At 60.3% G+C, this 19,509-nt stretch overlaps 6 protein-coding genes across 6 annotated transcripts; 3 read left to right on the forward strand and 3 right to left on the reverse strand.

Annotated features, from left to right (window-relative positions):
- Positions 1–31: 31 nt before the first annotated feature.
- Positions 32–2,137, forward strand: THITE_131700 (uncharacterized protein; the record flags this gene model as incomplete). Its single annotated transcript, XM_003657615.1, has 3 exons — positions 32–1,214; positions 1,287–1,393; positions 1,487–2,137. 3 exons carry the CDS (start codon positions 32–34, stop codon positions 1,757–1,759), a joined length of 1,563 nt encoding a protein of 520 aa, XP_003657663.1. The 3' UTR covers positions 1,760–2,137.
- A 1,965-nt stretch (positions 2,138–4,102) lies between these two features.
- THITE_2018905 (uncharacterized protein) lies at positions 4,103–7,360 on the forward strand (the record flags this gene model as incomplete). Its single annotated transcript, XM_003657616.1, has 2 exons — positions 4,103–4,957; positions 4,979–7,360. Coding segments are annotated over 2 exons (3,237 nt in total), but the record flags the coding sequence as incomplete, so codon positions are not given.
- Positions 7,361–9,029: 1,669 nt separating this feature from the next.
- THITE_2123551 (uncharacterized protein) lies at positions 9,030–11,159 on the forward strand. Its single transcript, XM_003657617.1, has 4 exons — positions 9,030–9,267; positions 9,575–9,701; positions 9,774–10,458; positions 10,516–11,159. The coding sequence occupies exons 2-4, from the start codon at positions 9,576–9,578 to the stop codon at positions 10,716–10,718; spliced, it is 1,014 nt and encodes a 337-aa protein (XP_003657665.1). The 5' UTR covers positions 9,030–9,267; position 9,575; the 3' UTR covers positions 10,719–11,159.
- A 712-nt stretch (positions 11,160–11,871) lies between these two features.
- THITE_2123554 (uncharacterized protein) lies at positions 11,872–13,932 on the reverse strand. Its single transcript, XM_003657618.1, has one exon. The coding sequence runs from the start codon at positions 12,327–12,329 to the stop codon at positions 11,967–11,969; it is 363 nt and encodes a 120-aa protein (XP_003657666.1). The 5' UTR covers positions 12,330–13,932; the 3' UTR covers positions 11,872–11,966.
- Position 13,933: 1 nt separating this feature from the next.
- On the reverse strand, positions 13,934–14,755 carry THITE_2123555 (uncharacterized protein). The gene has a single exon (XM_003657619.1). It carries the CDS (start codon positions 14,727–14,729, stop codon positions 14,019–14,021), a length of 711 nt encoding a protein of 236 aa, XP_003657667.1. The 5' UTR covers positions 14,730–14,755; the 3' UTR covers positions 13,934–14,018.
- A 1,708-nt stretch (positions 14,756–16,463) lies between these two features.
- Positions 16,464–19,299, reverse strand: THITE_75273 (histone deacetylase-like protein; the record flags this gene model as incomplete). Its single annotated transcript, XM_003657620.1, has 5 exons — positions 16,464–17,040; positions 17,170–17,344; positions 17,412–17,504; positions 17,575–17,638; positions 17,714–19,299. 5 exons carry the CDS (start codon positions 19,297–19,299, stop codon positions 16,673–16,675), a joined length of 2,286 nt encoding a protein of 761 aa, XP_003657668.1. The 3' UTR covers positions 16,464–16,672.
- Positions 19,300–19,509: the final 210 nt, after the last annotated feature.

The following is a 19,509-nucleotide window of genomic DNA, read 5'->3' on the forward strand; positions in this document are numbered from 1 at the left end:
CCGCAGCCCCTTCCCCAGGCCTCTCACAACAATGTCTACCCGGCCGCGGCGCTCGGCCGCCCAGCGTGCCACCATGGCGATCACTGACATGGCCGACAGAGACAGAGACCAAGACCGAGACCAAGACGCCAGCGAGCACCGCACCATGTCGTCGCGCGGCTCCCGTCGCTCGGGGAGCGGCATCGCGTCGGTCACCAGAGGTCCGCCGTCGTCGTCCCCGGCCAGCAGCGCCGGTGACGGCAACCAGCACATCCACCTGACCGTCAAGCTACCCTCGAGCAAGCTGCGCCAAGCCACCAGCAGCAGCAATGGCGGCGGCGCCAAACGCAAGGCCTCCGCCAGCGTGGCTCCTGCTGGTAGCGGCGGAATGAAGAGTAGAGCAGGTGGCAGTTTCACCAGCAAACGGCCGAGGCCGGGAAAGAAGAATTACGTCATTGAGAGTAGCGAGGACGAAGACGAGGAGGAGGAGGAGCAAGTAGAGGAGGAGGAGGAGGAGGAGGAGGAGGAGGATCAAGAGGAAGAAGGGGAGGAGGAGGAAGAAGGTGAGGAAGAGGAAGTAGAAGAGGACGAGATCGAGGTCGGGACACGGGCAGGTTTCGCGAAGGCCGAGGAGGAGGAAGATGAGGATGAGGATGAGAACGAGGACGAAGTGATGGAGGACATGGGCGACGAGGATGCCGAAGGGGAGGATGATGGTAACGATATGGACGTTGATGCCGAGGCTGACGCTGATGCTGACGCTGACGCTGACGGCGACATCGACATGGACGTTACCCCGGCTCCGCCGCCTCCTACGATCAAGGTCACCAAGCCGTCCAAAACCGCACCCGCTCCTGCCGTCAAGGGCAAGTCCTCGCCCGCAAAGCCTAGCGGCAAGGGCACGGCCGTGGCCAAGGCCCCTGTAAGAGTCGACGAAGAGGAGGAAAACGAGGAGGACGAGGAGCTGAGCGAGCTCCAAAGCGAGCCCGAAGAAGTCACTGTTGAGGTTGCCAACGGCGAGGAGGACGCCGAAGGCGAAGAAGACGAGGTAGATGCCGAGGGCGAAGAAGAAATCGAGGTTGCCGACGAGGACGCCGAGGGCGAGGAGGACGAAGAGCTCGACAGCGACGCGGAGGGCCTCAGCCGCACCGATATGCCCGACCTGTCCAAGCTCACCGCCCGGCAACGGGCCAAACTCGGCGATGTCTCGCACGAGTACATGAAGCTCTCCGATGGTAAGCCCTTCAGCTTCCACACCCGCCCACCTTCCTTTCCGCGGCGTATCGCGTGCTGACCCAGTTTTCCAGAGGTCCAAGCAAAGAAGCACTTCACCGCCGAGGAGCTCTCGATGCGGCGCGCCGAAATGGCCCGCCGTAGACGCAATCTCAGCGAGAAGCGCAACGAGGAGGTCAAGGTACGCACGCCCTTCACTCTCTCCGCTCCCCCCAGTCTCGCAAAATATATCTCGACTCACGTTGGCCTGCCTCTTGCTAACTCCCACCCACAGATGGAAACAATCAACAAGCTGCTCAAGAAGCAAGCGCCCAAGACCACGCGCAAGAACGCGGCGCTCCTGGCCGCCGGCGACGAGACTCCCGACGTCGAGCCCCAGCGCCCCGACCCCATGCTCATCCGCTGGGTCCACAACAAGAACGGCAGCCGCGTCGCCGTGCCGGACGAGCTGCTGGCTGGGCCGGTGGGGCGGGTGTTTATCGGTGGCGGGGCCACCGGTGGTGGGGGAGCGCTTGCCGGGGGTAAGATGGTCGAGGAGGTCTCCTAGTTCTTTCTCTTCTGCTTCTCCCCTTTCTGGTTACTCACAGAGTGAGCGCCTTGATGATTGTGTTCAGTGGTTTTGTTTCGGAAAAAGGCAGGTGATGGGAGGGTATGATACACTTGAAATGGAGACCGACCTGGCGTTTCTGGGACGGCAATGGAAGAGATGGTGTGGTTACCTTGGGTTAGGACCAGCTATAGTAGAAATCAGTCTGGGAATTGGTTATGTCATGCTCCCCTCAAACTCGGTGGTTGTACGGCTCCGGCTCCAGTACCGGAGTGGATGCGATGGATGTATTGCACAAAGGTCACTCTAAGACATTGTTGTGGTTTCTAGCTGAGTGATTTCGACATATGGACATAGACTAAGCCTTCCTTGAGGCAGAGCACGTTCTGTTCGTCTCATGTCATGTCAGCCATGCGTGAGGGCATAAAAGCTGCTCGACTTCGTGCCACCCCTTATTCACATTACTGCATAGGATGCAAAGAGGCTTGCCGCTGTTCAGCATGAGACTTGGTGACTGATATCACGAGCTTTCTTGGAGTTGTATGTTTGATACTGGCCAGGGGCGCCGGGATGTCGATTCGGCTCGCCTGAGTGGCCGCTCAAGAGCCTTCTCAACATTTCAACATGCCTCCTGACGAGGGTCTTACCCCGACGAACTCCCACGCAGTGATTTTCAAAATTTCGAAAACTCTTCACCTTCCCAGCCACCTCAACCAGCGTTTCGCGGGGTAGGCTGGCAAAATTTCTACAGCCCTCCGCCTTGGAGTTTCGAAACCGACCTTCTGTTCCCTCCCAACCTCAACAACAACTTCCATCTTCCAAACTTCAACGCCAGTTTCCATCTTCCACAAACGATTCCACGCTTCTCAACCACACAACCGCTGCTTCTCGACGTCGTGGATATTGTTCCACTTCGAGTCGAGCGTAGCTGTATCATTGATCGATCGCTTCTCCCAGTCTTGTTCGCTTCGCGGACTCGTCAGATCGAGTTCGAGAAATTCGAATTCTCGCAACTCAACCGCGTCAGCTTCGCGGTTCCAAACTACAACCCAACCTCTCCATTTCTTCCAGTTCCATTCGCCGCTCTTCCACTTCTAAACCTCCCCCCTCTCTCTTCCTTATACCTCGCAACCTCCCACCGTCACACGCAGCCCCTCGGCATGCGGCTTCGTTGACATTATCGACGCTCGTCACATTGTAAGAAGTCTGCCGATTCGATAATCATGTCTTCCGTCGCCAGCCAGGCCTCTGGCGGCGGTTCTGCCGGCCCTGAGCAGTCGGGCACTGCTGCTGCTGTAACCGATTTCTACCCGACTCACACTCTTCAGCACATCCCCGACTCTGAGGTAAGCGATGTCTGAACACGCAAATCTAGTCTGTCAGTCAGCTAATCCGAATCAGTACCTCACTTCTTCCGCCTCGGTCGATCCTGTTGATCACGCGGGCGGCTCCGAGGGCGTCAACAACGACGACTCGGACTTTGACTCGGTGTTTGGCGACCTTAGCGAGCTCAACGAGATCCTCGCGGGCAGTGTTGAGGATGAGAACAACGAGAACTCTACGTCCAAGGAAGACATTGACAACAACGGCCATCTCAATGACAAGGAGAAGCCTTCCGCTGATCTGAGCTTTCCCATTTCGAACCCCAAGTCTGGAAACAGCCCTCAGACCCCAGTCAAGAATGCCGGCAATGTAGTCGCTTCTGGCGCGCACTCGTATGGCGACCGGCCTGGATCAGGCCGTCGGACTTGTAAGGCGACGGTTGATCAGTTGACCTTCCCGACAGTCAATACGGACACGGCCACCCATGAGGAATCCCCGAATATTCGCACCAGCGGTACCACTACCATCGCGTCCACCCAGACTGCCAGCAACGGTGTGGCCTTGACCGACAATATCCTTTCTGCCGACGATTCGGCCATTGATCCCCTCTTGACCTCATCGCCCAACGCGGCCAGCCCCCCTCCCGAGACGCCGACAAGCAAGTTGGCCATTCCTCCTTCGGCTTCACCCGGAGACTTCATCAGCCTTCCGAACGGATCAGTTCCCAAAGCAGACTTCGGCTGCAGCGTCATCTTCGGACCCGAGCTGCAGAAGGCGCTCTTCAGTGATGGCGAGGCCACAGCTGATCCCAAGCTTCCCGGCTCGGAGGCGACGAGCACCCCAATGCCCGCCGGACAGCAACCCATCCCGGCTGCTCGCGTCATCGCCGAAGAGGAGATCACCGCGCCGGCCACTCCAGAGCGCCCGCCCACCACTCCTCCTCGCTTGGTCAACATCCCCATGTCGGGACCTCCCACCACACCCCCCCACCTCCGCTCTGGCCCAGCTAGTCACAACGCCATGCCCGCTAAGCCAGACACGCCCCTGGCCGACCAGCTTCGGTCCGAGTTTTGGGAGTGGCATCGCAAGGACACGCAGCTTCTGTACGAGTACAAGGTGGCGTATAGGGCCTGGAAGATGTACATCGCCAGCGAAGACAACAAGGCGAGCCCCGACTACGAAGCCAAGTCGAAGGAGCTCATGACGACCGGCATCAACACCCAGGTCGCCTGGGCTAAGCATCACCGCTCCTTCGAGAACTGGAAGGCCGCCAACCCCGCGGTCGAGTTCATCATCAACAACATTCACAACGACCTGAAAGCCTTCAACGCTGCCGAGAACGAAAAGACGCAGCGCGCCGAATTCATAAGGGAGCTCAAGGGCAAGGACGAAGAAGTCCAGAAGACCGAGCTCTCGGAATACGACAATTGGCTGAACCTCATCAAACAGGCCCGGCTGAGGGAGATCTGGCGGGACCGAGTCGAGGCTCAGACCAAGGCCGAGGCAATGATCAAGGCCCAGCGCCAAGCCGTCATCGATGAGCAGAACCGGATCGCCGCCGAAGAGGCACGCAAGAAAGCCGAGGCGGAGGCCGAGGAGCGCCGCAAGCAGGCCGAGGCCGAGGCCGAAGAGGAGCGCAAGAAAGCGGCGGCCAAGGCTGAAGAGGAGCGCCAGGCGGCGGCGGCAAAGGCTGCGGAGGAGGACAGGGCCTTCTTCGAGGCGATGAGCGCTGCCCTGGCCGCGGAAGGCATTGGCATGCAAAACAGCGGTGGCGAGGACTGGGGAGCCCAACTTTCTGCCCCAGAGGTAGCGCCCACTGGCAGTGACCAGGCCAGCAACCAGAACAACCAAGCCATCCAGACCGGCCCCGGCGATGTTCAAGATTTCCAGTTCTAGGGCAACTCGGACAACTTTGAGCAGCAGTTCCAGGAAGCCTTCCAATTCCAAGATGGTTCCAACCTGCTATTCGACGAGCCGTTCGATTTCGAGCGCATCTTCGCTGCGCAGGAGGCACAGCCGCAGACCGCCGAACAGTCCAACGTCGAACCCTCAGTGCTGGGTGGTACGGACCTGAATGGGTCTGTCCCGTTCCCAGAATTTCCGTTCTTTGATGGCCAGGCCGACGGTGCCATGGACCAGGACTTCTTCTCGGCCGACGTGCAGGCGCAGTTTCCAGCCATCTCCGAGGCCATCTCGGCCAATGCCAACACCTCCGTTGCTCAGGCTGAGGAGACGAACGATCTGGTGCCGGCCAAAAATCCTAGTGGCAAGAATAATAAGCCTCGAGACCGTAAGGGAAAGGCTGCCGCCAACGCTCAACCCAGCAACGAGCTCACTTTGGGTTTCCCGTCGACCGCCCCCGGCCCGATTCAGCATCAGCAGGCGCCTCAGACAGCCGATGCTTCCTTCGGCCTCGATCAAGTTAGGGCCTCGGACCCGTTCGTCTTAGATGGTGTCCAGTTCAGTTCCCTCAACGATGGCCAAGGCATGGCCAGCACCAGCATTCCCAGCACGGCACAGGCACCTTACGGACCTGTTGGTGGTACCGTCCAGCAGCCGGAGCAAGCGCCCGCAAAGACACAGGCGTCCTCCGCAGCTGGCAGCCCGGCGGCGCAGCAGAACACGCAGGTCCTCGCGGACTACTCCATCTTCATGGCGCAGCCGTCTCAGTCGGCGCGCCGGTCTCCTGCTGTGAGCAGCCTCCCGGGCCGTTCCTCGGGGACTCCGGAAAACAAGCGCAAGGCGTCTCATGGCATGGAGACACCGACCAAGCGCCGCCAGAGCGTGAATCAACAGGGCGCCATCGTTCCGATTGCCCAGCCGCCTCCTCTGCCGGCGGCCACCCAGGGCGTGCCGACACCCGCCCAAGGCGTCCACACTCCGGCTCGCAGCGTGCAGGTTGCTGCCCAGACCTACAGCACTCCTCAGCAGATTCCGATCGACCCGGCGCTCCACTTCGGTGTCTCGCCGCCCAGCCGCTATACGACTTTCGGCACCGCGATCAAGGCCGGCGTGTGCGCTGTCGTCAAAGCCATCTTGACGGAGGCCAGAACCCACGGCACGGTCCTCACACAGGTCTTACTGGACGGTCCTGACGCCGACTTTGGCACTCCCGAGACCAAGGGTCGCATCAAACAGGCCACCAGAACTTACCTCGACGAGGTCAACGCATCAAACCCCGAGAGTGACCGGCAAGCGTTCAACAGCGGCGCCTACAAAGCCTTCCACGGTATCGTCCGGGAGATCGAGCAGCACGGCACCGTCTTCGGAAAGGAGTTGCTCGTGGGCCAGCCCACCGGTCACGAGCTCCTGGCGGTCAAGCGGTCCATGGCAACCAGGTACAGGGAGGTCATCGCGTCGTACACGTCGCCCCCCAGAGTCGACAATGCCTCTGCCTCGTCGGCCCAGATCCAGCAGACTCCGACCCGCGGCTCGCGCGCCGCCTCGCAGCAGAACGACATGGTCAACTCACCGGCCTTGACTGGCAGTCCCGTCCAGGCCCCCGCCAGCTCTCCGCCGCAGAACGGCCACGCCAGCTCGCCGGCTACCGAGCACCCCTATCCGCTCCTGCCGCTGGAGAACGGCTCTTCGCCTCAGGTGCCGGGCTACGGCGCTTCGACCTCGCAGATAATCGGATACGACACGCCTTCCTACCAGCAGCAAGGTGTCCCGGCCATGCCCGCAGGGGCGGCCTCCGCCTCGGCCGCGGCGACAGTCTCAGTCAACGAGATCCTCGATCGAATCGCCAGCCGCACTCCTTCTGCCCAGCAGCAGCAGGAGGCCAAGAAGAAGAAGACGCCGGCCCCGCGCAAGCCCCGCGCGCGCAAGTCCTCCTCCACGGCCGCCGCCACCGCGGCCAGCAGTGCCAACCCCGGCGACAACACCTACATGCCTACCAACGCCCCGATCCCGACCCCCGGCTCCGCCTCCGGCAGCAAGAGCAACAACAACAAGAGCGCCGGCAGCAAGAAAACCGGCCACTGCATCCCCAAGATCTACTACCGCTTCTCAGACCAGGCGTTCTACATGGTACTGCAGCACTCGCAGACGGAGGAGCAGGCGCAGGACGCCGCGACCACCGCAGCGGCGACTGGCGCAGCGCCGCCGCCGCCGTCGCACCACCGGGTGGGCCGCGGCACGGCGGCGACCGAGGCGGCGCTGGGGCGGTTCCTGGCGGCGGCGCGCGAGCGGCTGGGCGTCGAGCAGTGCCCGGCCTGGTTCGTGTACCGCGACTGGCTGGGGCTGGAGCGGAACCTGGAGGACCTGCATGCGGCCGTCTACGGCGGGGCGGCGGCGGCCGCGCAGGTTGAGCAGCGGCTGCGCTGGGAGGTGGCGGGTTTGGTTTGATTTGATTGATGGCGGTCCGGGGGTGTGGGAAGTTGGGCTGGATTGGGTTGTAGGCGGGGAGCAACAGAAAAAAAAAAATAAAAAAAAAAGGAAAAAATAAAAGAAAACAAGAAAAAAATGGGAGGAGGAGTAATGCACCTGGAGCTCTCAGCAACCCAAGGAATAAGTCCGTGAGGGATCGAGATGTTGGTCATCAGTGGAGTGGGTCGAAGGCAGGAGGACGAGATATAGTGGTTGACGAGGACACGGTCCGTCGGACAAGTAGTTAACGCCAGTACTCCGTAGTTAAAGCATATGATACTCGATGTTTGAGCCTCGCCTGTACCACCTGAAATCGTGAAAACTGAATACTTCGACGATATCATCACGTCTTGGGCCCCTGAGGGAGTCAATATTTGGGTCCACTGAAGTTTGGTCGTTGAGCTCCGGCGAGTCGTCTTGACAGGGATGCTCAACTGAAAGAATGACGTCGATGGCGACCTGTTAAATAATTTCACTATAACGTGAGGGGCATGACTGAGCACCCAACCCGAACCAAAAAGTGTACGCTAGGCATCTCGATCGGTTCCTTACCGGATTGTTAGTCATACCTCCAATTTTAGTGTAAACCGCTCGTCGAGAAGTCGTCATCCATCATGCCAATCATCAAGTATGATCAGGTTGTCACGGAATGCTGCGTTGAATCCGGATTCCATGGAGGGGTGTCCGCCCAGCAGCTGAGTGAATCATCGAGGCTTGGCAGACATGGTGCGTTTAATTACGGATACGGACACCTCCGACCTCGCCTGTCGCCAGACTCCGAGTCTTGGCCCGGTCCAATTCACTGTTACACAGTCACAGCCCTCCCAACCGGTTAACCACTCGGCGCGCCCGTCCAACACGTGCTTCGGAGTCCGTGTTTGGTTCGAGATGACTTGATATCAGATGGGTGGCGCGACCGCCGGAACGTTGGCGCGGTCCGACTTGGCGGATCTCACGGAACGCTGCGCTTCGTGCGGACCGACGTCGCCCCAAGCACGCCGACATCATGCGAAGAAAAATGCAGGCACGGGAAGTTGACGCGAGACGTGGTGTGGAAGCTTGGGCTGTGGGCTGAGATTCCCGTCCCTTCGTATTCTGCTGGATGTTTTACTGTAAGTTTCGTAGCACAATCGCGGGCTCCGAAGCAGAGTCAAGTCCGAAGCTAGCAGAGTCGAGTTCCGACGTCAAACGGCTCGTTTCCTGCGCCGCAGCGAGGTTCGGAGCGGTGGCGATTGCATGGTCAGGGCCGGTCACCTCAAGGGCGCGGGTTGCGCGATTTCAAATACGCTGGCCAGAGCAGGCCAAAGACGAGACAAATTCGGTTTTGTAAACGGACCGGCACGCCGGACTGGAGCTTTTGTCGCTCCCACCCTTACTCGGCCGATCGTCTCGCTTGCGCGGCACGACCGGCCCAGAGAGTCGCCCGGTGACGGAGGAGCAAGGATCGTGGCGAATACGCCGCTGCAAGTTCCAAGCCTTGCGGATACCTGGTATGCTATTGGCTGTTTTTCCACTATGCAGTAGGCCTGTTTCCATGGTAGAGGGGCACTGAAAGCTCCCTGGTTACGGCGATGCTGTGGCCCCACCAAACAGGCCGCAATCTGTGATGCAACTGCAAGAGCACCCCACCACAGCGAGGGGCTCAACCATTTTTATTCTCGCTCATGCCACCAACCTCCCCCTCCCTTTCCAACAATCCACACTGACAAGAAACCCACTTCGCAAAGTTTTTTTTCTCCCATTGAAGAACTGTCATTTCCAGACAGTCCAGCTCAGCTTTCAGTCACCGACAACCACTTCCAGAAAGGTTTCCTGAGGTAAGCAAATCGCGAGCGCCCCCCACGAAACCCCGCACCTCCATCTTCCGCCCCGTATTGGACCTGCGCCGCGCAAAAGAAAACCCAATCGCTTTGCCCATCGCTGCCGCTGCCCGGTTACGGACACCGCTTTTGACCAGGCGATATACACTATAAAACCTTTTTCCCAGACCCATTCCCAAGCGGATCCCATTCTCTCTGTCCTCTCCATTGTCCGCTTTGCAGCATCACATCCTCGCTGCATACCCCGCGCCCAAGCTACCCCTCCATTCGCGTGCCAAGCTCACTCGCCCGAGCCGCAGAAAAGAATGGCTATCAAGGTCGGCATCAACGGCTTCGGCCGCATCGGCCGCATCGTTTTCCGCAATGCCCAGGAGCTCCCGGAGGTTGAGGTCGTTGCTGTCAACGACCCCTTCATTGAGCCCAAGTACGCTGTAAGTCTCTCCCCAGCCGAGCGCACTCTGTCGTCCGAAGTCGGTCCGGAGCTGACGACCATGGTCCTGCAGGAGTACATGCTCAAGTACGACTCGACTCACGGTCCCTTCAAGGGCACCGTTGCGGTCGAGGGCAACGACCTCATCGTCAACGGCAAGAAGGTCCGGTTTTACAGCGAGCGCGACCCTGCGGCCATCCCCTGGAGGGAGACCGGCGCCGAATACATCGTCGAGTCGACCGGTGTGTTCACCACGACCGAGAAGGCCAAGGCCCACCTCCAGGGCGGTGCCAAGCGCGTCATCATCTCGGCCCCCTCGGCCGACGCCCCCATGTACGTGATGGGCGTCAACGAGAAGACGTACGACGGCAGCGCCCAGGTCATCTCCAACGCCTCGTGCACCACCAACTGCCTGGCCCCGCTGGCCAAGGTTGTCCACGACAAGTTCGGCATCGTGGAGGGCCTGATGACCACGGTGCACTCGTACACCGCCACCCAGAAGACGGTCGACGGCCCTTCGGCCAAGGACTGGCGCGGCGGCCGTGGCGCTGCCCAGAATATCATCCCCAGCAGCACCGGTGCCGCCAAGGCTGTCGGCAAGGTCATTCCCGACCTGAACGGCAAGCTCACCGGCATGTCTTTCCGTGTCCCCACCTCCAACGTCTCCGTTGTCGACCTCACCTGCCGTCTCGAGAAGGAGGCCAGCTACGAGGACATCAAGAACGCCATCAAGGAGGCCGCCGACGGTCCTCTCAAGGGTGAGTGGTGCTTTGCATGCCTTTTTGCGGCTCAACGCCCCGCTAACGAATCCCCAGGCATCCTCAGCTACACCGAGGACGACGTCGTCTCGACCGACCTGAACGGCAGCCCGTACTCCTCCATCTTTGATGCCAAGGCTGGCATCTCGCTCAACAAGAACTTCGTCAAGCTCGTCAGCTGGTACGACAACGAGTGGGGCTACTCCCGCCGTGTGCTGGACCTCCTGGCCTACGTCGCCAAGGTCGATGCCGGCAAATAGATTGGCTGCGCTGCGCGGCTGTAGTTGACGGTTGATCGCTCTCGCCTGCTTTCCCCGTAAAAGGGTGCACATGTTTTCGGGCAAGAACGTATTCGATTAGGTAGCGAGGCAGCAAAAATGCAGAAAAAGCCCCAGGCAATTCCAAGTCCCTTGCGGTTGTGTGTATGATGTGATGTAGTTGTGGGTGGACAAGCCAGGCCGCTAGTCTTAGCCAAGTCCATGCTCGCTGCCTGGACAGAGCTGAGTGCACTGCAGGCTTCACAGACATCTGTCGTCAGTTTGAGGGGTAGGTACGCAGCAACTACGCAGCCTCACTGACGTCTGTATTCTCCCTTCGGGTGATGCTGTCGATAGAGGCAGAAGGTGGTCCACACAGACTGGCCCACCAACCACATGAAGCTTGATGATTATCACGTAGTAGACATGACATCTTTGAATGCATCCATCCACCTCGCAGTTCCGAGGTCCGCTCCTTTCCGTTCCGGTTTCCGCCTCCCGTTCAGTTCCGCATCGCATCACCGTTTTCTCCGTCACTGCGGTTGGTGCTAAGATAGCTTACCTACTCATTTCTCAGACCAACCGTTGAATGCATGGCTGGCCTGACTCGCTCGACCGAGTTAGCTGGCGTGGCTGACTGACTGACCTGACAGACCTAGGTATTGACCTGACTGGCCTGACTGGCCTGACTGATTGACCGACCGACCTACTGACCTGACCTACCTGATTGACCTAACCTACCTGGCTGGCCTGACTAACTGGACTAACCTGACCGACCTGGCCAGCCTGACTGACCTGCTCGACTAATTTCAGCTGGACAGATCTCAGCTGAACCGCCATGAACCACACATACATACCCGCACTATGCACATGTTAACCACGACCTTTCCAGAAAGCAAAGATGGACGCCAAAAGCTCTCTCGCATTCCCCCGTTTCTCTATCTCCGGCGCCAGAACCGCCGAGACTACCCAGTAGTAGTAGTAGTAGTAGTAGTAGTAGTACCTAGGGCGAGATGGGAAACAAACATAACAGCAGACATACTACCTAGCTACCTGGCTTAGGTGAACAGAAAAAAGCAGCCTTCTGGCTAACAAACTCTCCCATCGATCGATGCATGGAAAATACCGGCCCAGGCTCCCTACAGACACCCAGGGAGAAAGACATTCCCCTCCTTCGTCGTAGTTATCTCGCACCGCCGAGCCCACTGCTGTTTCAATATTAGTTCGCCCCCCCTTTCCAAGATCACCCTTTCAAAACGCGGCGCCCCCCGAGCCCTCGCCAGCAATATTCTTCAGGCTCCGCTCGCTCAGCTCGCTCTTGAGCTCGAACGCCCTGCTCTCGCGCTCGAGCTTGTCCCAGAGGCGCAGGCTCTTGCGCAGCCTGTCCTGCTTGGCGCGCAGCTCCTCGCGCAGGCGCTCCTCCTCCTCGCGCAGCTTGCGGTGGTGCGGCTCCAGCTCGGTCGGCAGCGCCGTCGGGTCGATCTTGCCGCCGGGGATGATGGGCGGCATGGTGTTGAGCAGGCTCTGCGCCAGCGTCGGACGCGGGTGCGCCGCGTTGTGCGCCGCCGGGCCCGTGGGCGGGTTGAACGGTTTGGCGCCCAGGGACGGGGACATGGCTGCGACGCCGCCGGTGGATTGGGCTCGCGGGCCGGTGGGGATGCCGCCGGCGCTGGGTCCGGTGGGGGTTACGGTGGGCGACGAGGCGGACGAGCCGCTCCCGGAAATGGAATGATGCCGGCCCGGGCCAGCAGGCCAGTTCCCTCGGCCGCCGCGGCCCGCGAAGCCGGCTCCTCTCGGAGGAACGTAGCCACGTGGCCCTGCGGGGGGAACGGTGGGACTGGGAGTGTCGATGCGTGATGGGCCGGCCGGGGCCTGTGGCGGATGGCGGGGTGATGGGGCAGACGGAGCGGCCGCCGGCGATGTGAAGTTTCGGGCTGCGGCGGGCCCTGTTGGCGGTGCTCTTAGCGCAGCGGGGCCTCGCGGAGGCGACTTCACCGGAGCCGCATTAGCATCGGTTACCGGCGGCTTCGCGGCAGGCGGCGGAGCCTGTGTCTGTTGCACAGGCTGAGGAGGGGCCGGCGCGGATGGCTTGGGGCTCTCGCGAGCCGGCGGAACTGAAGTTGTGGGGGTGGGCGCATTTGAGACTTGAGACCGTGCTGGAGACTGGGGTCCGGATCGGTCGTCCCGGCGAACTGAGGGCGGCCGCGGCGAAGACCTTCTCGACGCAGACCGTGAATTGATCGCTGAAGAGTTGACAGAATCCCGAACAGGCGGTGGCGACGGGCGCCGATAGGCCGGACCCGTGTAGCGATCGTCGCGATCGCGCCGGTCTGGACTCCTAGAGCGGGGGCGATATGAACCCCCCCCACGCGGTGCAGGCGGCGGGGAGCGTCTAGGCGGCGACCTCTCCCGTCGTAGGGGAAGCCTCTCCCTGTCAAAGGGAGAGCGAGATCTTCGCCTCGCATCCCGAATGTCATGATCCCGACGAGGGGGCGGGGAACGCGGCCGATCATCTCGATCGTCCCTGCGGTCGTCCCTGCGGTCGTCTCGCCTGTCGTCCCTCCTGTCGTCCCTCCTGTCGTCCCTCCTATCATCTCTCCTATCATCCCTCCTGTCATCCCTCCTATCATCTCTCCTATCATCTCTCCTATCGTCTCTCCTGTCATCCCTCCTATCGTCCCTTCGGTCGAGCCCTCGATCATCTCTACGCGGAGAGACGAAACGAGGCGGCGTCCGCCGCACCGGGCTCCGTCTCGGCGGCGACGGGCGTCGAATGGGGCTCCTAGCTCGGCTACGGCTGCGTCGCCACCGCTCACCGCCGTCTCGCTCTCTCGATCTGTCTCGTCGAAACCGGTCGGCACTTCGGGACCGTCGGCGCGGAGACCGGCTCGGCACGTAGCTATCACTGCCCACGGGGGGGCTCCGGGCTCGGTCCCTCGGCGGGCTTCGGATGCTGCGAGGGGATCTGTCCCGATTGAAGGGTCTGTAGGACTCGCCGGCGCCGTAACGCCGGACTTCTCCATCCTCATATCTAGGGGGCGAGAGGTTAGTCAAAGTGTCAAAGCCAGGCTGAAAACGCGCAATATCCGTGTCAAAAAGCGGTTCAACGGTCTCGCGAAGAGCTATGCGCTGGAATGGAAGTGCAATCGAATTGGCTCCTGAAAGTCGAGGCCTTGGTGGGGACGGTCGCGGCGGAGAGGGCATTAGCTGTCCAGCCACGGCCGGCTCGATAGTGGACTCTCTGATGCGTAATGCGAGAGGCTGGAAGCTGCGCTCGCTCGAAGAATGTTCCCGCCTGCGCTTCTAGCGCCGTCGGTCTTCTCCGCGAGGCGGCAGCTCGGAAGGGCCGTCTGTTTGCGCGAAGGACACACTAGAAGAGCTGGCCTCATTCGTCGGATCCTCATGCCCGAGCCCCAGTCGAGGTCTCCGGGTGGGTGGAAGCTCACTCTCTTCTAGCTCCCTTTTGAGGGTTGCCATCAGAGCCTTCGCTTCCTGATACCCGGAATCGTCATAAACCCCAGTCACCAATGCGTTGCGGCGGCGGGAGAATAAGCCGCTGATGTCGGATTCCGGAGGGGCAAGGCCGCCACGACACCGTAGATGAGTTCCAGTTGAGTCCATGGCTTTGGGATCCCCATCGTTTGAGACTTGACACAAGGTCGAAGCGGCAAGCACTCGGGCTTTCACCCTCAGCCGGCGGAGCTCGTGGAACAGAGATCCCTCACCGCCTGGTTTGGGGCGAAGAGGAGGCAGCCGGAGGAGTCGCCCATCGGTGAAGGGATCATAGGAATCGAGGCCTCCCAAATCACTGTTGGGACTTCCTGCGGTCTCGGACACCATTGGAGCGGTTGGCGCGCGCATAGACCAAACTGGGTGGGCCATATCGACGCCGAGCGTACTAGAAGCATGGTGCAATAGCATCTCGAGCCCGTCCGGCCCAGAGCGGCTCGGGGGATCACCATGGCAGTTGACAACCAGGCTGAGCGAGTCCAACAGATCCCCGACTTCGGACATTTCCGAATCCGAGCCGAATCCGAGGCTGCCAGCCGGGGTCTCTGGTGACCACAGGGGACCGTTGTTTGCTGTAGTGAGTTCCATGCTTTCAGAGTCGCTGGCTGCGTATACAGGAACTACCAGCTGGGCAATCCTTCTCCTGTGCTCCAGATGTGCCTGAGCTGGGTTGCGACAAGCAAGTATCAAACGTTCGAGGTTGCCCCGGGGCAGGCGATTGATGGGCACGCCCAGAAAAGCGGCGAGTTGAGAATCTGACAAAACAGCGAGGCCCTGAATGCCGTACGAGTCCAACCACTGCTTCATCCATTGGGGGTTGGAGCGCTGCTGGCCGCGTATGATTTCCGTCCAGACGTCGACGAGCTCGAGGCGCGACGCCTCATCCATTTTGGCCTCATCGATCCGATATGTCAGGGCCAGGTAAAGGCGCATCAGAACATTCCAGGGCAAGTCGGGGTTCGGGGGTTGGTCGGCTCGAAGCGGCAGGTTGAAGGGGGAGCTGAAAAGGGCTTCTCCCTCTCCGATCAGCTGCAGTGTCGAACCAGGCACCGGCATGGTTCCACTATCTCCTCCAATCATGGTTATAGCGGCGGGAGGAAGGCCGGTAAGGCCTGCAGGGCTGTAGGCACCATCGAGTGTGCCCTGGGTTGTCCAGTGCTCCCTCGAGTCCAGTTCGAAATTTGCTGCCTCGTCGAGAAAACGAGCTATGAGCCAGTCACGCTCGCCGGTGTTGGGAGCGGGATTGGCCATGCTGGGCTTAGGATTCGGGGTACGGGCGAGAATTGGGTGACCTGCGAGAACCAGACCGAATCTTTGAAGCGAAGCCGACTTTGTCTCACAAATGGACGAGGGAAAGCGACGATATCCCCAGCAGCGGATTCCGCAGAACCGGTCATGTGAAAAATTGCATTGTATGGAAAGGCCCGAAGCGATGGCAGAAGAATCGAGGAACTGGGAGGAAGTCGAGGCACGCGTTGGGGCTCGAGTGGAAGCAGTCGGTCGCAGCTGGGAACCGGAGAAGGCAAGCCCAGGAAATTCTCGGCCAGTTGGTTGACGCAAGTGAAAGAAGGATTTTTGTTGCAGCTCGGTGCTCGAATGCCGTCATAAACAGGTCTGCCGCTGGTGCAGTTGCACTCATGCGCGGTTTCGTCTTTGCACGGTGCTGGGCCTCTACCCTATCCAACATCCTCCCTCCACCGACGCAGCCCTCTCGAGCGGCAGCACAAGACGTCACAAGCAAAAAGCTGGATAGAAGGCGCATGGGGAACAAACGACACAGCGTCACTGGAAGCAAAGAAATATTTCACTAACCTTCTACTTCGATCCATGATGCCAAACTTGTGGGAAGAATGACGTGCAATGTGGGCGAACAGGAAAGGATCAAGATGATGGAGATGGACAGACGTTGCTGGGTCGGGACGAGGCTGAGGCTGAAGATTCCGATTTCCAAGAAAATTGGGCTTCCACCCCCTGGACGCGTTGCAGACGCGCTGGGTGGCGCTAGCTCACGTGAGTGAGTGTTCATGAGTGGCTTAGGTAAGATCCAAACTAATTGTGTCACGTGCCAGTCAGTTAACAGACGCTAATCAAGCTTCTGCATGATAACCACAGACGGAACACCGCATACCCACTGAGCCACGCTGCAAAGGTAACAACGAAGGTTACTCGAGCCGGGCTCAAAGGTGAACACCGATTCACAAAAACGTGCAGAGCATAAACCGTGACGGGCTCGAGTTTATCACAGCCAGCAGCGAGCCAAGGCCATTAGCAGTGTATACAACTCGCTGCCTCTACGTCAACCACTCCTCATCTCCTCTCCCCTCCGTCACGACCCAGGAAACAACCAGCCGAGAAACAAAACTGGCTCCTATACTCCGTGCCACCCGCCCTGGTCAGCACAGCCCAGGCAGGCTCGCCCAGGCTAGCCACCGCAGGTCCTTAGGTACTTACCCGATCCGCATCCCCCCCTCTACCTTTCCCCCCACGTCCTCCCCCTCCCCTTCCCCCTCGCCCTCGCCCTCGCCCTCACCGTCACCGAGCGCGCGATCCGCAAAGAACTGCTGCACGTCGGCAAAGTGCTCCGTCATCATGGGCGTGAGGCCGTTGGCGGGGCTGCGGATGACGTTGCCGAAGCGGCGCTTCATGACCTTGCGGGTGAGGTCCGGGTCGGCCCAGCAGGCGTGGTCGTTGGCGACGTAGACCTGCGAGTTGTCCTTGTACCACGACGACAGGTCGGCGTCGGCGTCCGACTTGACCGGCCGCAGGCTGCCGTTGACGAAGTTGACTACGCCCGCGACACGGGACTTGACGTCGACTGGTTTTTGTTGTTGAAGCGTTAGTTGGGTGTCCCTGGCTGGAGAGAGAGGAGGGAGGGGAGGGGAGGGGAGAGGAAGAGGAGAGGAGAAGAGAGAAGACAGTCGCAGGCGGCTGCGACGGAACGTACGTCTGTTAATCAGCAACATCTTGATCCCGAGGTAGGCGTTGCCGACGCCCATGAGGAAGATATCGTCGGCGCTTTCGGAGAGCTGCAGGTAGTTATCCCAGATGTAGCACATCAGCTCTTGAATCTGCGCCTGCAGCGTGCGCTCGTCTGCGCCGGGGATGTAGGGCTCAGTGTCCTGGTTAATTCTTGGTCAGCTCGAAGCCTCCCAGATAGCGCTCTGGGAGCGGCCGGCCTGTACATACCCCTGGATGCGTGATATAGTGCGGGACGTTGACGTCGATAACGCCGAAGCCCTTGCTGATGGCCCAGTCAATGTACCGAGTGACGCCGTCCGTCTACACTCTCCGGTCAGTTGCCGAATCATCAGCTTCAAGGAGAAAGGCAAACAGGGTCGCTTTCGCTTACCACCCAAGCGTTATGCGGCTCGACCGTGTTGTCTAGCGGGTCAGGCTGAGCATGCAGCTCAGGTCTGGGGACACGACCAGGTCAGCCAGACCGCAAAAATTAGGACAGTTACTAATGGAGACGCCGTCCGGCTACTTACGGGTCGTGCACAATGACCAGAATCTTGCGCGCTGCGTGAATATCCCTGGTCACCAGCACCTGGTTCTCGAACGACTTGAACAGCACATCACGCTGGATGTACAGCGGCAGCATGCCATGCTTCTGCGACAGGACCTGGCGCTGCGCCGAGCGGACGACGTCGTGCAGACGCGACGAGTCCTGCGCCTGCAGCTCCTGGACGTCGACGATGCCGGGCCGCATGCACTCCCAGTAGGGCGCCTGGTAGGCCTGCACCTTGGCCAGCACCTTGGCCGCCTCCCGGCTGATGCGGGGGATCTCCATCTTCGGCGGCGGCTCGCCCATGAGCGTCTGCGCCACGGCCAGGGCCGACTTGGAGATGGCCTCGAGGTCGTACCCGCCCTCCAGACAGACGGCCACCTTGCCGCCGGCGAGCGACATGAGCATGTGCGTCATGTGGGCGTAGCAGCCGGGCGTGACGAAGCAGGCGCCGAGCTCGTCTCCGGCGGCCGCATCGAAGCCCGCCGAGATGATGACCAGGTCCGGGTTGAACTCGTGCGCGATCGGCATGACGATCTTCTGGAAGGCGGCCATGTACTCGCCGTCGCCCATGCCCTGGTCGTGCCAGCCGATGTTGACGTTCTTGCCCAGGCCCGGCCCGGCGCCGCAGTGCTCGAGACCGCCGTCCGGCGTCATCGGATTGTCCGGCTGGCCGGGGTAGAACTCGCCGTTGCGATAGACATGGAGCGAGATGTAGAGGATATTCGGGTCGTCGTAGAAGAGGTTCTGGATGCCGTTGCCGTGGTGCACGTCCCAGTCGAGGATGAGGATCTTGCGGCACAAGTCCGGGTAGTCGGCCTGGCAGATCTTGGCAGCGATGGGCACGTTGTTGAACAGGCAGAACCCCATTGGCGTATCGAACTCGGCATGGTGTCCCGGCGGCCGAATAACGGCGAAAGCGTTCTTGACGATGCCGGCAACCACGCTCTTGCAGGTTTCGATGGCGCCGCCGGCCGAGATCAGCGAAGCCTCGTATGTCATGCTGCCGACATACAGCGAGTCCCGCCCCTGGTCCTTTTCCTTGGAGAGCTTGCGGAGCTCGTGTGTAGACATCCGAGACAGCTCTTCAACCCACATGTAGTGAGCCGGATGGTGGACGGTGCAGATCTCCTCCTTCGTCGCCGCTCGCGCAGGAATGCGCCACATGTACTTCGTGGGCTCCGTCTGGATGATACGGATAAGCTCGGCATCGGAGCCGGTGAACACCAGGCCGGCCTGCTTGAACGTCTTCATGATGCATTCGATCCGAGAAGGATCCTCTGGGTGATGGGGATTTGGCCCAAAGTCAGCGTTGGCATGCAGCTTCATGCGGTCATCATAGCAGCACCCCGTCGGAAGCAGGCCGCGCCGGCGCAGGCGTTCGGGATATGCTGTCGGGTCGGCATCCTGATCTTCATCCTGCATGGTGCCATCTGCGCTGTTGCCGTTGGTTGTCTGCAGCGAGCTCTCCCCTGTCGTGGTATCTAGAAAGCCGTTGGCGGTGGACGGGCCCTCTGCCATGTGGTGGTCCTCACCATCCATGACAACATCGTTGTCAAGATCCTCCATCCTGGGCAGTCCGGGCCCAGGAAGCGTGCCTCTCACCGATTGCGCAAAGAGCTACAGCCTGCAATGTATTCAGCGACAAGTTCGGGGCGAGAAAGGCAGGGCCCGAGCTGCAGTAGCATGTCGGTCAGCCTCATCCAGAGAACGCCCATAACTTACTCCCGCTTGGCACCGTAGATGGTTTTTTGTCGTGTGCCAAGGCTAGCAGAATGA

Source organism: Thermothielavioides terrestris, chromosome 6 (genome assembly GCF_000226115.1).
Source record: "Thermothielavioides terrestris NRRL 8126 chromosome 6, complete sequence".
Classification (NCBI taxonomy): Eukaryota; Fungi; Ascomycota; class Sordariomycetes; order Sordariales; family Chaetomiaceae; genus Thermothielavioides; species Thermothielavioides terrestris.

Bases quoted from the DNA above. Each gene is read 5' to 3' on its own strand.
- THITE_2123551 (XM_003657617.1), top strand. From the start codon at position 9,576: ATGGCTATCAAGGTCGGCATCAACGGCTTCGGCCGCATCGGCCGCATC. The intron at 9,702-9,773 runs GTAAGTCTCTCC...ATGGTCCTGCAG, and splicing joins TCATTGAGCCCAAGTACGCT to GAGTACATGCTCAAGTACGA. The intron at 10,459-10,515 runs GTGAGTGGTGCT...ACGAATCCCCAG, and splicing joins CGCCGACGGTCCTCTCAAGG to GCATCCTCAGCTACACCGAG.
- THITE_2123554 (XM_003657618.1), bottom strand. From the start codon at position 12,329: ATGTCCCCGTCCCTGGGCGCCAAACCGTTCAACCCGCCCACGGGCCCG.
- THITE_2123555 (XM_003657619.1), bottom strand. From the start codon at position 14,729: ATGTCCGAAGTCGGGGATCTGTTGGACTCGCTCAGCCTGGTTGTCAAC.